General features: G+C 39.5%; 1 protein-coding gene across 1 annotated transcript in view; it reads left to right on the top strand.

Annotated features, from left to right (window-relative positions):
- LOC126065066 (bromodomain-containing protein 7-like) overlaps positions 1 to 22243 on the top strand; it is a 98300-nt gene that overhangs the window by 42436 nt on the left and 33621 nt on the right. The window contains 5 exon segments of the mRNA XM_049864734.1: positions 2603 to 2747; positions 13166 to 13276; positions 19384 to 19559; positions 20556 to 20679; positions 21362 to 21437. Coding sequence (XP_049720691.1) covers positions 2603 to 2747; positions 13166 to 13276; positions 19384 to 19559; positions 20556 to 20679; positions 21362 to 21437 — 632 coding nt within the window.

The raw sequence follows: 22243 nt of genomic DNA, 5'->3' as shown, positions 1-22243 counted from the left end.
CCTTGCTATTGAGTTGATTCTGACTCATAGCAACTGCATAGGGTTTCCAAGACTAAATCTGTGCAGAAACAGACTGACACATCTTTCTCCTGTGGAACTGCTGGTGGTTTAGAACCATAGACCCTTTGGTTAGCAGTCCAGCACTTTGACCACTGTGCCTCCAAGACTCCTATAAAGACCATACGTCTGTGGAAAGAGACGATGGAGAAGCTCAGTGTTACCAGTCAAGACAAAGCTAGGGGCTGACTGTGATAACAGACCATCAGTTGCTTTTGTGCAAGTTCAGGTTTCAGAAAATCAAAGCAAGTCCAGGAGAGCCAGAGTACAACGTTGAATACATGTCACCTGATTGGACATACTACACACTAATAAAGACCAAGAAGTTGTAGGAACACATTAAGGGCATCATACATGAAGAAAGTAAGAGGTTACAAGAAATGATGAAGTAAAAGAACTGAAGAGAAGATTTCAAAGGGTAATTTGAGAAGACTAGATAAAGTTAGGAGAAAATGTGCAAAGACTTGGAGTTAGAAAGCCAAAAAGGAATGGGCACAATCAGCATTTCTCAAGCTGAAGGAACTGAAGAAATTCCACAAATGGATGGTTTTGGCCAACAGAAATTTATTCTGTCATAGTTTAGGAGGCTAGAATCTGAATTCAGGGCGCCAATTCCAGGGGAAGGCTTCCTCTCTCTGTTTGCTCAGGAGGGGGGAAGGTCCTTGTCATCAGTCTTGCCCTGGTCTAGGAGCTTCTCAGCACAGGGATCCCAGGTCCAAAGGACATGCTCTGCTCCCGGCTCTTCTCTCTTGGCAGTAGGAGGTCCCTCCCCTCTCTCTTCACTTCTTCCTTTTGTATTTGTTGACTCAAGATACAATGTAATTCTGTAGATTGTGTCCTGCCTCATTAACATAATGGACACTCACTCAAATAGGATCATAACCACAGGCATAGAAGCTAGGATTCCCAACACATAGGGTAATCACATCAGATCACAAAATGGAGGACACACAATACTGGGAATCACGGCCTAGCTAAGTTGATGCACATTTTGCGGGGGACACAGTTCAGTCCATAACAACTATCAAAAGAATGAACAAGTCAGTCTTAGAAGAAATACAGCCAGAATGCTCCTTAGAAGAAAAGATGGTGAGACTTTGGCTTACTTACTTTGGACGCATCAGACCAATTGCTAAAAAAGGACATTGTGTTTGATAAAGTAGAAGGTCAGCAAAAACAAGGGTAACCCTCAGTGAGATGGATTGACACACTAGTCACAACAACGGACTCAAAATACCAAGAGTCATGAAGGGGGCACAGCACTGGGCAGCATTTAGTTCTGTTACGCATAAGGTTGCCATGAGCCAGAGCCAATTTGAGTGCCGCTAACAACAAATAAATGGAAAGACATCTCATGTTCATGGACTTGAAAACTTAACATTGGAATGTTAATGCTGCCATCTACAGATTTAATGCAATTCCTGTCAAAATTCCAATAGCCTTTTTTGCAGCAATGGAAAAGCAGGTACTTAAATTTGTATGGAATTACAAAGGGCCCCAAATAGCCAAAACAGTCTTGAGAAAAAATGAAGTAATACAACTCACACTTCTCAATTTCATAGTAATCCAAACTGTGGTACTGGTATAAAGATATACATATAGACCAGTGGAATAAAATTGAGAGTCCAAAAATAAACCCATATAGCTATAGCCAGTTGATTTTCGACATGGGTGCCAGATCCATTCAATGAGGAAAGAATAACCTCTTTAGTAGATGGTACTGAGACAATTGGATTTCCACATACAGAAGGCAGAAGTTGGATCCCTACGTCATATCACATATGAAAATGGACTCAAAAGGGATCGATGACCTAAATATAAAACTCTCAGAAGAAAACTTGGGGGTAAACCTTCAGGACCTTGTATTCTGACTTAATGGGTCTGGGGTGGGCCTCCCCCCCAGCACACACACATAGGAATTTTTTTTTTAAGTTCTTCTGATGATTCTAATGTGCAGCCAGAGTTGAAAACTATAATAGAAAGTTCTCAAATTTACGGTATTATGAAGACCTTTCTCAGTGTCAGTTTTTTGAGCACACACATGTGCATGCATGCAATAGAAGTTGTATCCATTGATTGAGAAAGTACACATATACACATGGATGCAGTAATTCTGTGGCCCATCCAGAGTCCAAGCCTTTTGGTAATTAACATGGAAATTGCAGATATGCGTTCATAGTAATCATTTCAGCTTTTTCTCCCATGGTTAGTAACAATATGCCGTACTAATCTCCCAAAGGCCAAGACATTGGTTGTTAGTCCAGGTTGTTCTGCTTCATTTTCACATCTGTAGGATGTGCTAATAATTAATTAGGTTATATATTTAAAAGGAAAAGTTCTGTCTTAGTGCGTAAAACATCTTAACCTTGCTATTAAATAGTTATTAGTCTTTACAATTTTTCCTTCGGTTTTCAGTGAAAAACGTGTTAGCAAACTACAAATTCTTTTTACATCTAAAGAGTTTTTCTCCAGCATCTGCTCCTACACCAGTAGATTTGTTTGTAGTAGAAATAAAATAAAGATTGCTTTTTTCATATCTTCACAGAAAAGACCCAGGTGCTTTCTTTTCATTTCCTGTGACTGATCTTATTGCTCCCGGCTACTCCATGATCATTAAACACCCAGTGGGTTTTAGTTCCATGAAAGAAAAGATCAAGAGCAACAACTACCAGTCCATAGAAGAACTGAAGGTAATTATAATTATTTAGATTTCGATTGGAGAAATATACTGAGCTCTAATACAAAATAAAACTCTCACGTCTTTACTCATTTGTTAGTCAAACTCTTGAATCCTCCACATACAAAATCCTGGTATAGTCTGGAGGTCTGGTATTCAGAATTTTTCAGATTGACCTTTTATTTTGCAAAGAATTAAATTTATTTTAATATCCAAAATCTTTGTGTTTTTCTCTTTTAGAAAACTTTTTATGAGCTCAGGGATAGAAAACCAGGTTAAATAAGCCATCTTTAGTGAAATTTTGAGTTTCATATGTATTCCAAAATAGATTTTTAACTTCTTATCAATACAGGTAAAATTGATACTTTAATGAAAGTATAATTAGAGTAGAATTTCTTTTTCTAGATATACCAGGTGTGTGTATATTCTAAAATAGAGAACTAATTGGCTTGTCCAAAATACTAAACAGCAATTTAAAGACATTTTCTAGTTTAATGTAAGTCAGTTGCTCCCTGAGTTCACTTAGACTATAATTTTTGCACATATTTTCTTCAGTTTTAAGAAGGAGAAGGAAAAAAAAAAAATCAACAGTAAAGAATGTATGAGCCCCAAGATAATGTACATTCCTAATGTTAATTTTTTCCCCCCCTCTTTTAAGAGTCTTGATATATATGGATACGAGGAGTACACTTTTCTTCATTTTATTTTTCCATGGAAAACAAACTGTCTTTAAAATCTGTTTTGTATCAGTACAAACTTAGCTGGCTCTAGGTAATAATCTATTTTACCTTTATTTTTTCCACATGAACATTGTAGAATTCACTTGACCTAAAGGCTGGGCCCTAATTATGTGCAGAAGGAAGATAAGACTCTAAACATTATCTTTGCTTTGTCTCTTTTTTTCACCCTGTGTAGATCAGCTGAGATTTATGAAAAACACCAGTATTTAATTCTATCACCATCAATTTAAATGTGTAGATAATATTTCTCTTGCTCTGAAAAACATGAATTATAGGCTCTTGTATTCAGAGATTCGGAAACTTGCCCCAGCTTTTTTTCTATTGAAAATTTAGCTAGAACTGTTTTGTTTTCCCAACATGCTTCTGACCTTATTTTTGCTTAATGGAAAAATATTTCAAAAAATTTTTTTTTCTCTTGAGAAGGGTTGTCCTATGATCTTTCTCTTAGGATGACAAGAGAGAGAAGTGTGTCCCTTGTATTTTTTTTTTTTTTTTTTATTATTAACATTTATTAAGCTTCAAGTGAACATTTACAAATCCAATCAGTCTGTCACATATAAGTTTACATACATCTTACTCCGTACTCCCACTTGCTCTCCCCCTATTGAGTCAGCCCTTTCAGTCTCTCCTTTCGTGACAATTTTGCCAGCTTCCCTCTCTCTCTAGCCTCCCATCCCCGCTCCAGACAAGAGTTGCCAACACGCTCTCAAGTGTCCACCTGATATAATTAGCTCACTCTTCATCAGCATCTCTCTTCCACCCGCTGACCAGTCCCTTTCATGTCTGATGAGTTGTCTTTGGGGATGGTTCCTGTCCTGGGCCAACAGAAGGTCTGGGGACCATGGCCGCCAGGATTCCTCTAGTCTCAGTCAGACCATTAAGTATGGTCTTTTTATGAGAATTTGGGGTCTGCATCCCACTGATCTCCCGCTCCCTCAGGAGTTCTCTGTTGTGCTCCCTGTCAGGGCAGTCATCGACTGTGGCTGGGCACCAACTAGTTCTTCTGGTCTCAGGATGATGTAGGTCTCTGGTTCATGTGGCCCTTTCTGTCTCTTGGGCTCTTAGTTGTCGTGTGACCTTGGTGTTCTTCTTTTTCCTTTGCTCCAGGTGGGTTGAGACCAATGGATGCATCTTAGATGGCCGCTTGTTAGCATTTAAGACCCCAGACGCCACATTTCAAAGTGGGATGCAGAATGTTTTCATAATAGAATTATTTTGCCAATTGACTTAGAAGTCCCCGCAAACCATGTTCCCCAGACCCCCGCCCTTGCTCCGCTGACCTTTGAAGCATTCATTTTATCCCGGGAACTTCTTTGCTTTTGGTCCAGTCCAATTGAGCTGACCTTCCATGTATTGAGTGTTGTCTTTCCCTTCACCCAAAGCAGTTCTTATCTACTGATTAATCAATAAAAAACCCTCTCCCTCCCTCCTTCCCTCCCTCCCCCCTCGTAACCACAAAAGTATGTGTTCTTCTCAGTTTATACTATTTCTCAAGATCTTATAATAGTGGTCTTATACAATATTTGTCCTTTTGCCTCTGACTAATTTCGCTCAGCATAATGCCTTCCAGGTTCCTCCATGTTATGAAATGTTTCACAGATTCGTCACTGTTCTTTATCGATGCGTAGTATTCCATTGTGTGAATATACCACAATTTATTTACCCATTCATCCGTTGATGGACACCTTGGTTGCTTCCAACTTTTTGCTATTGTAAACAGAGCTGCAATAAACATGGGTGTGCATATATCTGTTTGTATGAAGGCTCTTGTATCTCTAGGGTATATTCCGAGGAGTGGGATTTCTGGGTTGTATGATAGTTCTATTTCTAACTGTTTAAGATAACGCCAGATAGATTTCCAAAGTGGTTGTACCATTTTACATTCCCACCAGCAGTGTATAACAGTTCCAATCTCTCCACAGCCTCTCCAACATTTATTATTTTGTGTTTTTTGGATTAATGCCAGCCTTGTTGCTGTGAGATGGAATCTCATCGTAGTTTCAATTTGCATTTCTCTAATGGCTAATGATCAAGAGCATTTTCTCATGTATCTGTTGGCTGCCTGAATATCTTCTTTAGTGAAATGTGTGTTCATATCCTTTGCCCACTTCTTGATTGGGTTGTTTGTCTTTTTGGGGTTGAGTTTTGACAGAATCATGTAGATTTTAGAGATCAGGTGCTGGTCTGAGATGTCATAGCTGAAAATTCTTTCCCAGTCTGTAGGTGGTCTTTTTACTCTTTTGGTGAAGTCTTTAGATGAGCATAGGTGTTTGATTTTTAGGAGCTCCCAGTTATCTGGTTTCTCTTCGTCATTTTTGGTAATGTTTTGTATTCTGTTTATGCCTTGTATTAGGGCTCCTAGGGTTGTCCCAATTTTTTCTTCCATGATCTTTATCGTTTTAGTCTTTATGTTTAGGTCTTTGATCCACTTGGAGTTAGTTTTTGTGCATGGTGTGAGGTATGGGTCCTGTTGCATTCTTTCACAAATGGATATCCAGTTATGCTCGCACCATTTGTTAAAAAGACTATCTTTTCCCCAATTAACTGACACTGGGCCTCTGTCAAATATCAGTTGCTCATACGTGGATGGATTTATATCTGGGTTCTCAATTCTGTTCCATTGGTCTATGTGCCTGTTGTTGTACCAGTACCAGGCTGTTTTGACTACTGTGGCTGTATAATAGGTTCTGAAATCAGGTAGAGTGAGGCCTCCCACTTTCTTCTTCTTTTTCAGTAATGCTTTGCTTATCCGGGGCTTCTTTCCCTTCCATATGAAGTTGGTGATTTGTTTCTCTATCACCGTAAAAAATGACATTGGAATTTGGATCGGAAGTACATTGTATGTATAGATGGCTTTTGGTAGAACAGGCATTTTTACTATGTTAAGTCTTCCTATCCATGAGCAAGGTATGTTTTTCCACTTAAGTATGTCCTTTTGAATTTCTTGTAGTAGAGCTTTGTAGTTTTCTTTGTATAGGTCTTTTACATCCTTGGTAAGATTTATTCCTAAGTATTTTATCTTCTTGGGGGCTACTGTGAATGGTATTGATTTGGTTATTTCCTCTTCGGTGTTCTTTTTGTTGATGTAGAGGAATCCAAGTGATTTTTGTATGTTTATTTTATAACCTGAGACTCTGCCAAACTCTTCTATTAGTTTCAGTAGTTTTCTGGAGGATTTCTTAGGGTTTTCTGATCACGTCATCTGCAAATAGTGATAACTTTACTTCCTCCTTGCCAATCCGGATGCCCTTTATTTCTTTGTCTAGCCTAATTGTCCTGGCTAGGACTTCAAGTACGATGTTGAATAAGAGCGGTGATAAAGGGCATCCTTGTCTGGTTCCCGTTTTCAAGAGAAATGCTTTCAGGTTCTCTCCATTTAGAGTGATATTGGCTGTTGGCTTTGCATAGATGCCCTTTATTATGTTGAGGAATTTTCCTTCAATTCCTATTTTGGTAAGAGTTTTTATCATAAATGGGTGTTGGACTTCGTCAAATGCCTTTTCTGCATCAATTGATAAGATCATGTGGTTTTTGTCTTTTGTTTTATTTATGTGATGGATTACATTAATGGTTTTTCTGATATTAAACCAGCCTTGCATACCTGGTATAAATCCCACTTGATCAGGGTGAATTATTTTTTTGATGTGTTGTTGGATTCTATTGGCTAGAATTTTGTTGAGGATTTTTGCATCTATGTTCATGAGGGATATAGGTCTATAATTTTCTTTTTTTGTAATGTCTTTACCTGGTTTTGTTATCAGGGAGATGGTGGCTTCATAGAATGAGTTGGGTAGTATTCCGTCATTTTCTATGCTTTGAAATACCTTCAGTAGTAGTGGTGTTAACTCTTCTCTGAAAGTTTGGCAGAACTCTTCAGTGAAGCCGTCCGGGCCAGGGCTTTTTTTTGTTGGAAGTTTTTTGATTACCGTTTCATTCTCTTTTTTTGTTATGGGTCTATTTAGTTGTTCTACTTCTGAATGTGTTAGTTTAGGTAGGTAGTGTTTTTCCAAGAATTCATCCATTTCTTCTAGGTTTTCAAATTTGTTAGAGTACAATTTTTCGTAGTAATCTGAAATGATTCTTTTAATTTCTTTTGGTTCTGTTGTGATGTGGTCCTTCTCGTTTCTTATTCGGGTTATTTGTTTCCTTTCCTGTATTTCTTTAGTCAGTCTAGCCAATGGTTTATCAATTTTGTTAATTTTTTCAAAGAACCAGCTTTTGGCTTTGTTAAGTCTTTCAATTGTTTTTCTGTTCTCTAATTCATTTAGTTCAGCTCTAATTTTTATTATTTGTTTTCTTCTGGTGCCTGATGGATTCTTTTGTTGCTCACTTTCTATTTGTTCAAGTTGTAGGGACAGTTCTCTGCTTTTGGCTCTTCTTTTTGTATGTGTGCATTTATCGATATAAATTGGCCTCTGAGCACTGCTTTTGCTGTGTCCCAGAGGTTTTGATAGGAAGTATTTTCATTCTCGTTGCATTCTATGAATTTCCTTATTCCCTCCTTGATGTCTTCTATAACCCAGTCTTTTTTCAGGAGGGTATTGTTCATTTTCCAAGTATTTGATTTCTTTTCCCTAGTTTTTCTCTTATTGATTTCTAGTTTTATTGCCTTGTGGTCTGAGAAGATACTTTGTAGTATTTCGATGTTTTGGACTCTGCAAAGGTTTGTTTTATGACCTAATATGTGGTCTATTCTAGAGAATGTTCCATGTGCGCTAGGAAAAAAAGTATACTTTGCAGCAGTTGGGTGGAGAGTTGTGTATAAGTCAATGAGGTCAAGTTGGTTGATTCTTGTAAGTAGGTCTTCCATGTCTCTATTGAGCTTCTTACTGGATGTCCTGTCCTTCTCCGAAAGTGGTGTGTTGAAGTCTCCTACTATAATTGTGGAGGTGTCTATCTCACTTTTCACTTCTGTTAAAATTTGATTTATGTATCTTGCAGCCCTGTCATTGGGTGCATAAATATTTAATATGGTTATGTCTTCCTGATCAATTGTCCCTTTTATCATTATATAGTGTCCTTCTTTATCCTTTGTGGTGGATTTAAGTCTAAAGTCTATTTTGTCAGAAATTAATATTGCCACTCCTCTTCTTTTTTGCTTATTGTTTTGTTTGCTTGATATATTTTTTTCCATCCTTTGAGTTTTAGTTTGTTTGTGTCTCTAAGTCTAAGGTGTGTCTCTTGTAGGCAGCATATAGACGGATCGTGTTTCTTCATCCAGTCCGTGACTCTCTCTTTATTGGTGCATTTAGTCCATTTACATTCAGCGTAATTATAGATAAATAAGTTTTTAGTGCTGTCATTTTGATGCCTTTTCATGTGTGTTGTTGGCAATTTCGTTTTTCCACCTACTTTTTTGTGCTGAGACGTTTTTCTTAGTAAATTGTGAGATCCTCATTTTCATAGTGTTTGACTTTATGTTTGTTGAGTCATTACGTTTTTCTTGGCTTTTATCTTGAGTTATGGAGTTATACCTTTTTGTGGTTACCTTATTATTTACCCCTATTTTTCTAAGTAAAAACCTAACTTGTATCGTTCTATATCGCCTTGTATCACTCTCCATCTGGCAGTTCAATGCCTCCTGTATTTAGTCCCTCTTTTTGATTATTGTGATCTTTTACCTATTGATTTCCATGATTCCCTGTTATGTGTATTTTTTTTTAATTAATCTTAATTTGTTTTTGTGATTTCCCTATTTGAGTTGATATCAGGACGTTCTGTTTTGTGACCTTGTGTTGTGCTAATATCTGATCTTATTGGTTCTCTGACCAAACAATATCCTTTAGTATTTCTTGTAGCTTTGGTTTGGTTTTTGCAAATTCTCTAAACTTGTGTTTATCTGTAAATATCTTAATTTCGCCTTCATATTTCAGAGAGAGTTTTGCTGGATATATGATCCTTGGCTGGCAGTTTTTCTCCTTCAGTGTTCTGTATATGTCGTCCCATTCCCTTCTTGCCTGCATGGTTTCTGCTGAGTAGTCTGAACTTACTGATTCTCCCTTGAAGGAAACCTTTCTTTTCTCCCCGGCTGCTTTTAAAATTTTCTGTTTATCTTTGGTTTTGGCGAGTTTGATGATAATATGTCTTGGTGTTTTTCTTTTTGGATCAATCTTAAATGGGGTTCGATGAGCATCTTGGATAGATATCCTTTCGTCTTTCATGATGTCAGGGAAGTTTTTTGTCAGGAGTCCTTCAACTATTTTCTCTGTGTTTTCTGTCCGCCCTCCCTGTTCAGGGACTCCAATCACCCACAAGTTATCCTTCTTGATAGAGTCCCACATGATTCTTAGGGTTTCTTCATTTTTTTTAATTCTTTTATCTGATTTTTTTTCAGCTATGTTGGTGTTGATTCCCTGGTCCTCCAGATTTCCCGGTCTGCATTCTAATTGCTCGAGTCTGCTCCTCTGACTTCCTCTTGCGTTGTCTAATTCTGTAATTTTATTGTTAATCTTTTGAATTTCTATATGCTGTCTCTCTATGGATTCTTGCAACTTATTAATTTTTCCACTATGTTCTTGAATAATCTTTTTGAGTTCTTCAACAGTTTTATCGGTGTGTTCTTGGCTTTTTCTGCAGTTTGCCTTATTTCGTTTGTGATGTCTCGAAGCATTCTGTAAATTAGTTTTTTATATTCTGTATCTGATAATTCCAGGATTGTATCTTCATTTGGGAAAGATTTTGATTCTTTTGTTTGGGGGGTTGGAGAAGCTGTCATGGTCTGCTTGTTTATGTGGTTTGATATGGACTGCTGTCTCCGAGCCATCACTGGGAAACTAGTTTTTCCACAAAATCCGCTAAAAAAAAAATGCAGTCAAATCCCTATCAGAGTTCTCCCTCTGGCTCAGGCTATTCGGATGTTAATGAAGCCGCCTAGGGAGGGTGGGTGAGGGATCAGAGAGATAGGAGAGTAGCACCTCAGGATATAGCCACAGTTGCTTGTCTTGCTTGGAATGACTCTTATATCTGAGATTTCCACGGGGCGCGTCGCCTATATGTGCTGGCTGTGTGGAGGTTGCCCCCGGGGGGTCTGGCCCGCTGGAGTCACGGTCAGATCCTCCGCTGTCAGCCCCATGCCCAACGTCAAGGTTGCCCTACTGGGACGGTGCACTCCCAACTCCAAAATCAGTCGCTGCCTCCCGGGGACTCCACGTCCCACCAGCCGCGTCGCCGCGCCGCTCCCGCGACCTGGCTGGGCCCCCCCCGGGTTCAGTTCAGGCGAGCGGAGCAGCTCCCCGCGCCTGCGCCACGACCGCGTGTCCCAGCTGGGACGCCGCTCTCCCTGCTCCAAGACCAGTCGCTGCCCCCCGGGGACCTCCCCCACCGGCCGCGTCGCCACGCCGTCCGCGCAATCCGGCTGGGCACGCCCCCGGGGCTAGTTCAGGGGGGTGGAGCAGCCCTCCACGCCTGCGCCGTGACCGTGCCTCCCGGCTGGGACGCCGCTCTCCCCACTCCAAGACCCATCACTGTCTCCCGGGGACTTCTCCCACCGGCTGCGTTGCCACACCGCCCGCGCAAACTGGCTGAGCCCCCCCCGGGTCAGTTCAGGGGAGTGGAGCTGCTCCCCGCGCTTATGCCGTGCCTGCGGCCCGCCAAAATCTCGGCGGGACGGTTCCCCAGCTGGGATGCTGCTCTCCCTGCTCCAAGACCAGTCACTGCCTCCCTGGGACTTCTCCCACGGGCTGCGACGCCACGCCGCCCGCGTGAACCGGCTGGGCCGCCCCCGGGGTCAGTTCAGGGGGGTGGAGCTGGTCCCCGTGCTTATGCCGCGCCCGTGCCCTGCCAAAATCCCGGGGGGACGGTTCCGCAGCTGGGACGCTGCTCTCCCCGCTCCAAGACCTGTCACTGTGCCCACGCGAACTGGCTGGGCCCCCTCCCGGGGTTAGTTCAGGGGGGTGGAGCAGCTCCGTGTGCTTATGCCGTTCCCGGGGACTCCAAAATCCCAGCGGGACTGTTCCCCGGCTGGGACGCTGCTCTCCCCGCTCCAAGACCAGTCACTGCCTCCTAGGGACTTTTTCCACCGGCTGCGCCGCCACGCTGCCCGCGCAAACTGGCTGGGCCCCCTCCCGGAATGAGTTCGGGGGTCAGGGCTGGGCCCCTCGTTTGTGCCGTCTGCCTGCCTGGGCTCTGCCTCAAATCGGGCGCTGAAGGTCACCTCACTGGTACACTGGCTCCAGGCTCTGAAAACAATCGCTGCCTCCCCGTATTTGTTCATTCTCCGTCTCTAAATCTGTGTTTGTTGTTCAGGGTTCGTAGATTGTTATATATGTGATCGATTCACTTGTTTTTCCGAGTCTTTGTTGCAAGAGGGATCCGCGGTAGGGTCCACCTAGTCCGCCGTCTTGGCCCCGCCTCCTCCCTTGTATTTTTGAGCAAAGGAGGCTAAGGTTTATCAGTTGAAATGAAAGAACATTTTTGACTCCTTGAAGTTTTCTGCATTATCTTTTTTTTCCTGGGGGAAGTTCAACAGCCTGAAGTAGTATGTATTAGGTTAGTCAGCTCATTAGACTGCTAAAGTGAAAAATTTGTGTAAAGTGTGTGCAGAATAGTCATTCATCTTTTTGAATGACCAAGTACCGTTACGCAAAAGCTCAGTGAAGCCTCACATGTTACAGTTAAGTTTTAAGCAGTCTGTAAATCACCTTCACAGATCAGGTCTGTGGTCATTCTAGCCCAGTACTCTCTGGCTCAGTGGTTATTTAGTATGAATGCATAGCCATCTGTCTCCTTGTATATCTTGAAGTAGAATTCCGTCTCCCTATTTTCATTCCATTTCAGTGTTCTAGTTCTCATCACTGATTAGTAAACAGTGAATTTTGCATGTGTTTGTTTTGGATTGTTTGGGGGAGGGGAATCCTTTTTGTTGATTTTTGATCATTTTAACTTAGCAAGGCTTTGGCATCATTACTCACATTTGTATAATATGAAAATGTCTTAACCGAGAAAAAATGTAATGGGATTGAGTTCTCCAGTACATGTGCATCTTTGAAATTTAAACCAAAAATACAGTTTTCATAATTTGGTTATTCTGCTTACATGTTTTAACTCCTTGAGGTTATATGTTTTCTTTCATATTGCCGTGATTTTGCAGCATTCTGCCAATTATGTTTAGCTTATGATGATGTTAGCTTATGTATTCAGATACTTAAAATGACTAAATATTTTAACATTTTTGTTTAGTTCATTTGAATCTGACAGGAAATATTGTGATAATTTAGCACTGTTTCCAATTTTCACTCAAGAACTGAAATAAAATATTTAATTCTGAAATGGAAATTTAAAATGTTTTAAACTAAGAATAATTTTTTAAATTACAGTAGCTCCTCATCTGAGATTGTTCTATTATGTGTAAAGTAGAAACATTTTCTTCTAATTCTTTGTGTGTGCAGTAAGGTTATGCTGAAGAAGCTCATTTAAAATTTTTATTCTGAAATCTAAAGTTTATGTACAGTTACTATAAAATATTTAAATTCTTGGAAAAGAATGTTGTAGCATATTTAAATTAATTTAGCAATATTTGTTTCATTGGTGAGTCTTAAATTTTTTTTATTATAAATTGCTATTATGTAGTATTCCTTAGTGAACAGTTGAAGAAAAAGTCCTTTTAAGTTTTAGAGGATCTATATGTTTTAAAACTTGAAGAGTTACTCTATTTTTTTTTAATGTATTTTTCTCTTTAATATTCTCTCTACAGGATAATTTCAAACTAATGTGTACTAATGCCATGATTTTCAACAAGCCGGAGACCATTTATTATAAAGCTGCAAAGAAACTGTTACACTCAGGGATGAGAATTCTTGGCCAGGTAAAGGAAACTCTTTGTCATAAACAATAATTATTATAAAATCTATGTCCCTATGTTTTTTGGTCATTGTGATACAGATCTAATACAATACTGATTTTATTTTACTAATAGATCATATTATAGTAGAAAATACTAATGAAAAAATTTTAATAAAGAGAAGATTAAAGCAGGAAGATTCTTATTTGGCATTGATACAATTAAATATTGACATTTGTAATTATTTCTTTAGAGACCCTTGAATTGATGTTCACCATATAGACTTGTTTTTGGTGTAGGCAGCAAAATTCTACTGTGGAAGGAAAATCAGCCTGACTTCCACGATAAGACTGGGTGGATTAGGAGATCTTTTAGGATAAAAGCCCTCCGTTTCCCTTTGTACTGGTGGAATCTAGTGTTCTGGGCAGTTCTATGCTTCTTGGTGAAACACAGGAACTCCTTTTAGTAGCAAGACAAAATACACAAATGAGAAATATTTTGGGACTGTCTTGAAGCAACCTCTTCATAAGAGCAGAATCTTCCTTAAAGGACAAGAATTGGTGCTTGGTAAGGCATTTGAGGTGGGAGAAACATGTACAGAGCCCCAGAATACAATGTTAATCACGTGGCATGAAAGAGCTTAAACATGATGACTTACCCAAAACAATATGGTAGATAGTGGCCAAAAAATTACAAGTGTCATCCCAGAGTGATGGCTGATGAAAGATCTTGAAGGGTAAACTGAGGTGATCGCTGGATCTGCTGAGAAAAAAGAACAACTCACAAGGTAAGGAGCATTTTTTGAGGTGTTTCTCACAGCTCTGAGTAGGATGAACCACGTTAATAAGAGAGTACATGTAGAAAAACTAATCGAGGGTAATCCTGGGGCCATGGTAGAAAGTCAGAAGACTGGGTTCCCTTCTAACTCGTGGGTCTTGGGCAGGGTCTTAGCCGCCCTAGGCCTCAGCATTCTCATCTGTAAAGAAGAAAGGTTTCACCTGTGATCCCCAAGAAAATTTCTAGCAGCAATGTTCCAATTCCAGATAAGAGGAGGCTAGGGAAGAGACTATTAAAAAGGACAGCAAAATAGAGGGATTTTGCAAAGGAAAAGAGATGAGTGGGTGTCAGACACAGGGAGGAGAAAGGAATGAGAATTAAGAGCTTGAGCTTAGACCCAGAAGAGTTAAAGGATGGTAAAAATGAGTCATGTTTAGTTACATATGATTTTTCAATTTAGTGATTCTTTTTGTGGTGATTCACTGTATTACAGTTCTGTGTTTAAAGAAATGGCTTAGCCTGAGTATCTGCTTGGCTCTGAAAGATTCTTGAATCTGTTTAACTGGGGAGAGAAAAACATTCTTATACGCCTGATATTTAGACAACATCAGTTCATACTCTTTCCTTAAGACTTGGGAAACTAGTACAATCCAGGTACCCATCTTTTGGCAAAATTTGCAGAGGAAAAAGGACTCTAAAATGTTTATCCCACTCTTTATGGGAAGACTCAGAATCCAAATCCAAGCCACATTCCAGGTTTAAAAACATGCAAATGCTTGTTGTTGTTGTTGTGCGTGAAGGGAAAGTACATCCAACAAGTGCAGTCTTTTGTCACTCCAAAATACGTACATTGTATTTTTGGGAAAGAGGTTAATTTATGTAGACCTAACATATCCAAGGAAACCCTGGTGCTGTAGTGGTTAAGAGTTACGGCTGCTAACCAAAAGGTTGCCAGTTCAAGTCCACCAGGCGCTCCTTGGAAACCCTATGGGGCAGTTCTACTCTGACCTATAGGGTTGCTATGAGTTGGAATCACGTCAACAGCAGTGGGTTTTTAGCATATCCAATTAACAACTTTGATTTACCAGTATGTTTTTGTCTTTAAATAACGTAGCTAATATAAATGCGGAAGATTCCACTATCTCATTGATTTTTACTGGAGGTGGCCCAGAAAAAAAACTTTCTTCTCCACTTTCCCTTTTCTTTTTCTTGTTTTCCTTTTTTTTCCCCAGAACTCTTCCTGCTGAGAAGCCCTACCCATCCTGTGTTACCGCTTCCTGTTGACTGTTCTCTCCATCCTAGATGGGAGGGATCTTTACAACAGTGACCGTAAAGTGTTTAAGTTTAGACCTCTGAGTTAATAACAGCAATGCACCCGAGAGAGCCCAGCACACTCTTGCGTGAATGGCGTCTTTTAAATTATAACTGGTTTTGAGTGTTCAGTGTAAAGTTTTTAGAGCAGTCATCTGTCATTTTTCAGTTACACCCAAATAGTGACTGTTACTAGAGGTATTATCCTTATAAACAATGGACGTGTGTCGATTAACTCTTTTGAGCTACTAAATAAGGACTTGAGTAGAATGCTGCATTTAACAAACCGTGCTGTAGATAGCACAGTGGCTTCAGAATCAGACTAATGCTGGTGATCTTAGGCAGGCCATGTAACTTTTCTCAGCCTTTTTCATGACCCATAAAATGGGGATAATAATAGTATTTACCAACTGGACAGAAATGGGTTTTCGTTTATCTCATGAAGTTATGCCTGGTGTGAGTAAGCACCCAGTAAGTGTTCACTATTAATGGCAAAGAACCAAGCACTTTTAGTCATTTAATATTGTAAAATCGATGATCGATAAGTGGTATGCTGATTAGGAGAAGTTTTAATTACCAAAAAAGAAAAAAAAATTATATTGAAAGTAAAATTAAACTCAGGTTTTTCCGTTGACTTGTTTCTAAATTTCAAAAATCTCTCTAATTGAATTATTTAATTTTGTGCATGTTATTAAAAAAAAAAATTCCTGAATGTTCTTAATGTAGATTCTGGTTTATAAATTCTAGAATGGGAATAAAAAGGTTACTGAAACCCTTGTGATCTAAGCCTACTCATTTAACGAACATTTACTGAGTACCTACTGTGTGCCAAGGACCCTGGTGGTGCAGTGGTTAAGCACTCAACTACTAACCGAAAGTTGGCGATTCAAACCCACCAGCGGCTCCGCGGGAGGAAAGACCTGGGCCATCTGCTCCCATAAAGAGTACAGCGTAGGAAACCCTATGGAGCAATTCTACTCTGTCCTGTAGGGTTGCTATGAGTCGGAATCGACTTAATGGCACACAAAGACAATGTGCCAACATAGCACTAGGGATACAAAGATGAACAAGACATAGTACAGATGATAGCACAGGGGAAGCACAAATGGTCAGTAAACATTTACAGAAATATCTAACTCACTAATATTTTTAAGTATGTATTAAAATAAGATGTTTTTAAAAATAAAATCGGCAAATTTTTTAATGATACTATCCAATATGGTCAGAATTCAGAGAAATTTTCAAACACTGATGAAACTTTCAAATACTGATATAAATTGATATAACCCTTTCTGGAAGGCAGTTTGGCAATAAGTATCAAAAGCCTTAAAATGCTCGTTCCCTTTAACCTAATGTTTCCACTTCTAGGAATTTACCCTAAAGAGATAATCAGAGATTCCTGGAATGGCTTATTTACGATAACGTTCACGAGACTTTTATTTGTAATGGTGGAAGCTAGGAAATAACATAAATGTTCAACAGTAAGATATTAGTTAGATTATGGCACATACATAGGATGAAATACTATATGGTTATTAAAAGCACTTCAGAGAGTATTAATGATATGGAAGGAAAATGCTTATAATTTATTAACTGATAAAAATGCTTTTGTTACCAAATACTCAGTGTAATTCCAATTTGCTGATATGTTTACTGCTTAGAAAAATACTAAAATGTTAAACCTGTTAACTCTGTTCCTCTCTAGATAAGTTAATAATGTTTTTCTTTTCTACCCATATCTTTGTCTAAACAAAATATATTACTTTAACAATTTTAACATTACTCCAAACTAAAATATCAGATCCAGCTTCTCTTGAGGCTGACGTTGCAGATTCGTAAGTACGCCTGTGCTTACCTTACTTACTGAGTAATCTGTTCCTGTCGGGGATTGTAATTTGCAAAGTGGCTTTGATTCTGTAGGAAGGTGCTGTGGGCTTGAGAGAGAGAGAGATGCTGGCCATACCAGAAGGAGAATCCTTGATATAGTGAAACAATGTGAAATTGTCCACTACAGATGATCTGGTATAATCCACCCCTGCTGAGGACGCTGCACTGCACTCCACGTATACCCAGCGACAACTCTCAGAGGTAAAAGGCAGACTAGTAAGTAGGAACAAATGTGCCTCTTAAAAATTGGTCCAGAAACCTCAAGCCCTTAACCACGATGAAAATTCGCCAGCTTATCACTACAGGGGAAAATTGAGCACATGTTTCACAAAACAGAAACAAGACTTCTTTGGTTACTAAACATTACGCGCTCTGAGGAAGGAGCTATGCTGTTGTTGTTGTTGTTACGTGCCGTCGAGTCGGTTCCGACTCATAGCGACCCTGTGCACAACAGAACGAAACACCCGGTTCTGTGCCATCGTTACAATTGTTATGCTTGAGCTCATTGTTGCAGCCACTGTGTCAATCCACCTTGTTGAGGGTCTTCCTCTTTTTGGCTGAGCCTGTACTTTGCCAAGCGTGATGTCCTTCTCCAGGGACTGATCCCTCCTGACAACACGTCCAAAGTATTTAAGACGCAGTTTCGCCATCCTTGTTTCTAAGGACCATTCTGGCTGTACTTCTTCCAAGACAGATTTGTTGGTTCTTTTGGCAGTCCATGCTATGTTCAGTATTCTTCACCAACACCACAATTCAAAGGCGTCAGTTCTTCTTTGGTCTTCCTCATTCATTGTCCAGCTTTCACATGCATATGATGTGATTGAAAATACCATGATTTGGGTCAGGCTCACCTTCAAGGTGACATCTTTGCTCTTCAACACTTTAAAGAGGTCTTTGCAGCAGATTTACCCAATGCAGTGCATCTTTTGATTTCCTGAGTCCTGCTTCCATGGGTGTTGATTGTGGATTCAAGTAAAATGAAATCCTTGACAACTTCAGTCTTTTCTCCGTTTATCATGATATTGCTCATTGGTCCACTTGTGAGGATTTTTATTTTATGTTGAGGTGCAATCCATACTGAAGGCTGTGGTCTTTGATCTTCATTAGTAAGTTCTTCAAGTCGTTTTCACTTTCAGCAAGCAAGGTTGTGTCATCTGCATAATGAAGGTTGTTAATGAGTCTTCCTCCAATCCTGATGGCCTGTTCTTCTTCAGAGTCCAGTTTCTCAGGTTATTTGCTCAGCATACAGCTTGAATAGGTATGGTGAAAGGATACAACCCTGATGCACACCTTTCCTGACTTTAAACCTATCAGTATCCCCTTGTCCTGTCAGAACAACTGCCTCTTGATCTATGTAAACATTCCTCCTGAGCACAATTAAGTGTTCTGCAATTCCCATTCTCCACAATGTTATCCATAATTTGTTATGATCCACACAGTCAGATGCCTTCACATAGTCAGTAAAACACAGGTAAACATCCTTCTGGTATTCTCTGCTTTCAGCCAGGATCCACCTGACATCAGCAGTGATATCCCTGGTTCCACGTCCTGTTCTGAAACCGGCCTGAATTTCTGGCAGTTCCCTGTCGATACACTGCTGCAGCTGTTTTTGAATGATCTTCAGCAAAATTTTGCTTGCATGTGATATTAATGATATTGGAACTATGCTAGCAACTTCTTATCCTCCTCAAGATACGTTGTTTCCACACAAAGAGAAAAACGGCAAAGTGTTCAGTAATTACCCCAGGATACCAGAATATAAGGACATTTCACATATTCACAGGCTCTAGGTTTTAATCTACCCAATAATTCTTAAATTTCAAAAGAGCCATTCTGTTAAATATAAAGTTTTAATATTAAACTGTTTTACTTTTTAAACTTCAAAGAATACTTGGTCTTAATTCACTCTTTCTCTTTTATAAGCTTTCTGATGACATTATAGAGTTATAAAACATCCTCTGAATTGGAAATTACCTGAATTGAAGGGATAGATTTTATCATCCTGGTTTCTAAATGTAATGCCCTCTTGATGTGATTATATTTGTTTTCTTCCTTAGTTAATGACAGGATAAGTGCAAACTCTTGTGGAAAAAATAATGCTTTACTTTAAAAGTTAATGGTAAGCATACAAAAAGAATATTCTTGAATATCCTTAGGAAAGAATTCAGAGTCTGAAGCAGAGCATGGCAGACTTGCAGAAAACTCAAAAGCAGAAAGATCAAACAGAAGCCTCACAGCGTGGGGAGGGCAGTGGCTTCTGGCCATGGGAGAAGGAAGACTCTGGAGATGCTGAAGCCCAGGCTTTCAAAAGCCCCAACAAGGAAGACAAAAAGTAAAATTCTTTGAAGCACTCAGGTTAAACTATCTTTTTCAAGGTGGTAAGGGGAAAAATACTAACTCCACTGATCCGGGCTTGACTGGGGAAGAGCGCATCCTGGTCTGTCAGCAGGGGTTTTTTGGGCATGGCGATAGCTATCCTGACACTCCATGTTGATAATGTGGTATCCTTCTTGTCAGACGAAGCACTATATGAAATTGTCCAAACTCAGTTCAGAAAAAAGTTTTGGATATGGATTCCTGTTAAAGTAGCTTTAAGACCAATAAACTATGTTTAGGGATTTGTTGTCATTGAGTTTATGAAATAGAAGTATTTTAAGTAAAAATGTTCAGCTTTTCTTTACCTCATCTCATTAAAGAAGTTGAGATAGTATATAAACATAAGAGTGGTTAAAACTCCTTCCTGAATAGCTGGCAGCCCCTGGCATGGGTGTGTGTTTTCCCCTAGACGTCTGCTGGTGGGGGCAGCGATAAACCAGGCAGCAGCCAGTATGAATGGATGACAGCCTCGTGCTGCACACTGCTGACTACCAGCCCTGACTGCTGAGCCGTGTGCCGTCAGGTTTTGGGGAAGGAATTAGTTAGCAGTTCGAGATTTCTGCTGTCATAATTTACTTTTGCGAAGTAACAAAATCCATGTAAATCTTTTTGTGTGATAGCAAGTTTCTTCTGTTCCTAAGATTTATAAATTAAAAAAAAAAAAATTGTGTGCCCCCCTCCTCCTTCAAAATATGTTAGCAGTGGAATTCATTTTCATGAATGTACCCAGAAAAATATTAAGGCAGATAAAACTGGGCAGTTTAAGAGAGGAGGGACTAAATAATGTATTACGTTTGTCTTTCAGTTTATATATTATTAGGGGCCCCTTACCAGTCCATTGAACAGTTTTAGTTAGTGACAGTAGTACAAGTGTCTCTACTTTTAGCTGTACTCATTTGAATATTTTGATCTTATTTTTCTTTTACCACTTGGTATTCATGTGTGTTTTCAGGAAAGACAAAAATATGAGTGAAGATAAATATAAAAGCAATAATTTAGAAAGAGAGCAGGAGCAGATTGACCTCATCGTTAAGGAGTCTGGAGGAAAGCTGACCGGGTGGCTTGTTAATAGTCAGGTGATGCAGCTTTTCCTTTCCCTTTACTACCTGCTGACCTTCAGTCTGTTAGCTCTTACTCAGATAACTGTGAATTGCTTAGTTTTTAATTTGCTTGTGCACATCCATGCATTTGTTTTTTTAATCCATATCTAACATGGTGCTTTTCATCAGCATGATACTCACGAAGAAAGATTAATAGTACATTTATTTGTAAAGTACCTGATTAATCTTACCTCTATTACTGGATTTTTTTTTTTTTTTTTTTTAATGTGAAGTTAATATGTGCTAACTTGGGAAATGAACCATATACTTAAAAGAAAGCATCTATTCTCTGGTTTTTGAAATCACATTGTTTAGCACATTCGTTTTAAAACCAAGTGGGTTAATATTTGTCTTTGGACAAGTCATTCCTTTTCCTGGGTCTGCGGTATCCTGCTTTATTGATAGAATGGGCAGAACTAGTTGCCCTTAAGGACCCCTGTAGTTACTTGAAAGTTCTGAGATTTTCTTAACCTGCACTTCTTTGCCTGTCATCAGCGCCTGTATACATGGAGACAGGTGTGAAAGTTAATGTTTGAGTTTAATGATGATGATGTAATATTAGCTTAATTAAACTAAAGTAAGACTTTCTAGTGTGTTACAGATATATATGGTATTTATAAAACAGTTTAGTCAATTCGAATACTTTGGGTCCTTGCAGTGTGAATTTGAAAGAAGAAAGCCAGACGGGACAACAACATTGGGGCTTCTCCAGCCTGTGGATCCTGTTGTAGGAGGTAGATTCCCAGAGCGAGACTGTTCATGAACTTGACACTGTTGGACAAAGAGCTGTAACCTGGATTAAGACATTAAAAACAAATTTTTTTTTTTTATTGTACTTTAGATGAAGGTTTACAGAGCAAACAATTTTCTCATTAATAAATACACATGTGACATTGGTTGCCAACCTTGTGATATGTCAGTGCCCTCCCCTTCTCGACCTTGTGTTCCCCGTTACTAGCTTTCCTGTCCCCTCCTGCCTTCTCTTCCTTCCGCCTGGGCTGGTGTGCCCATTTAGTCTTGTTTTGTTTTATGGGCCCGTCTAATCTGTGGCTGAAGGGTGAGCCTCAGATGTGACTTCATTACTGAGCTATAAGGGTTTCTCCAGTGTCTGTCAGACCAGTAAGTCTGGTCTTTTTTTTTTTTATGGGTTAGAATTTTTTTCTACATTTTTCTCCAGCTGTGTTTGCGACCCTCTGTTGTGATCCCTGTCAGAGCAGTCGGTGGTAGCAAGTGGGCACCATCTAGTTGTGCTGGATGCAGTCTGGTGGAGGCTGTGGAAGTTGTGGTCCATTAGTCCTTCGAATTAATCTTTTCTCTTGCATCTTTGGTTTTCTTCTTCCTCCCTTTCTCTAGACAGGGTAAGACCATTGGACTATCTTAGATGGATGGCCGTCACAAGCTTTTAAGACCCTAAACGCTATTCACCAAACTAGAATATAGAACGTTTTCTTTATAAACTATGTTATGCCAGTTGAGCTGGTTGTTCCCCTAGACCATGGTTCCCACAGCCCTCAGCCCAGTAATTTGGTCCCTCAGGGAG

Source organism: Elephas maximus, chromosome 21, assembly GCF_024166365.1.
Source record: "Elephas maximus indicus isolate mEleMax1 chromosome 21, mEleMax1 primary haplotype, whole genome shotgun sequence".
In the NCBI taxonomy this organism is placed as follows: domain Eukaryota; kingdom Metazoa; phylum Chordata; class Mammalia; order Proboscidea; family Elephantidae; genus Elephas; species Elephas maximus.
Note: the sequence above shows the minus strand (reverse complement) of the source record. Positions and strands in the feature narration are given on the sequence as shown.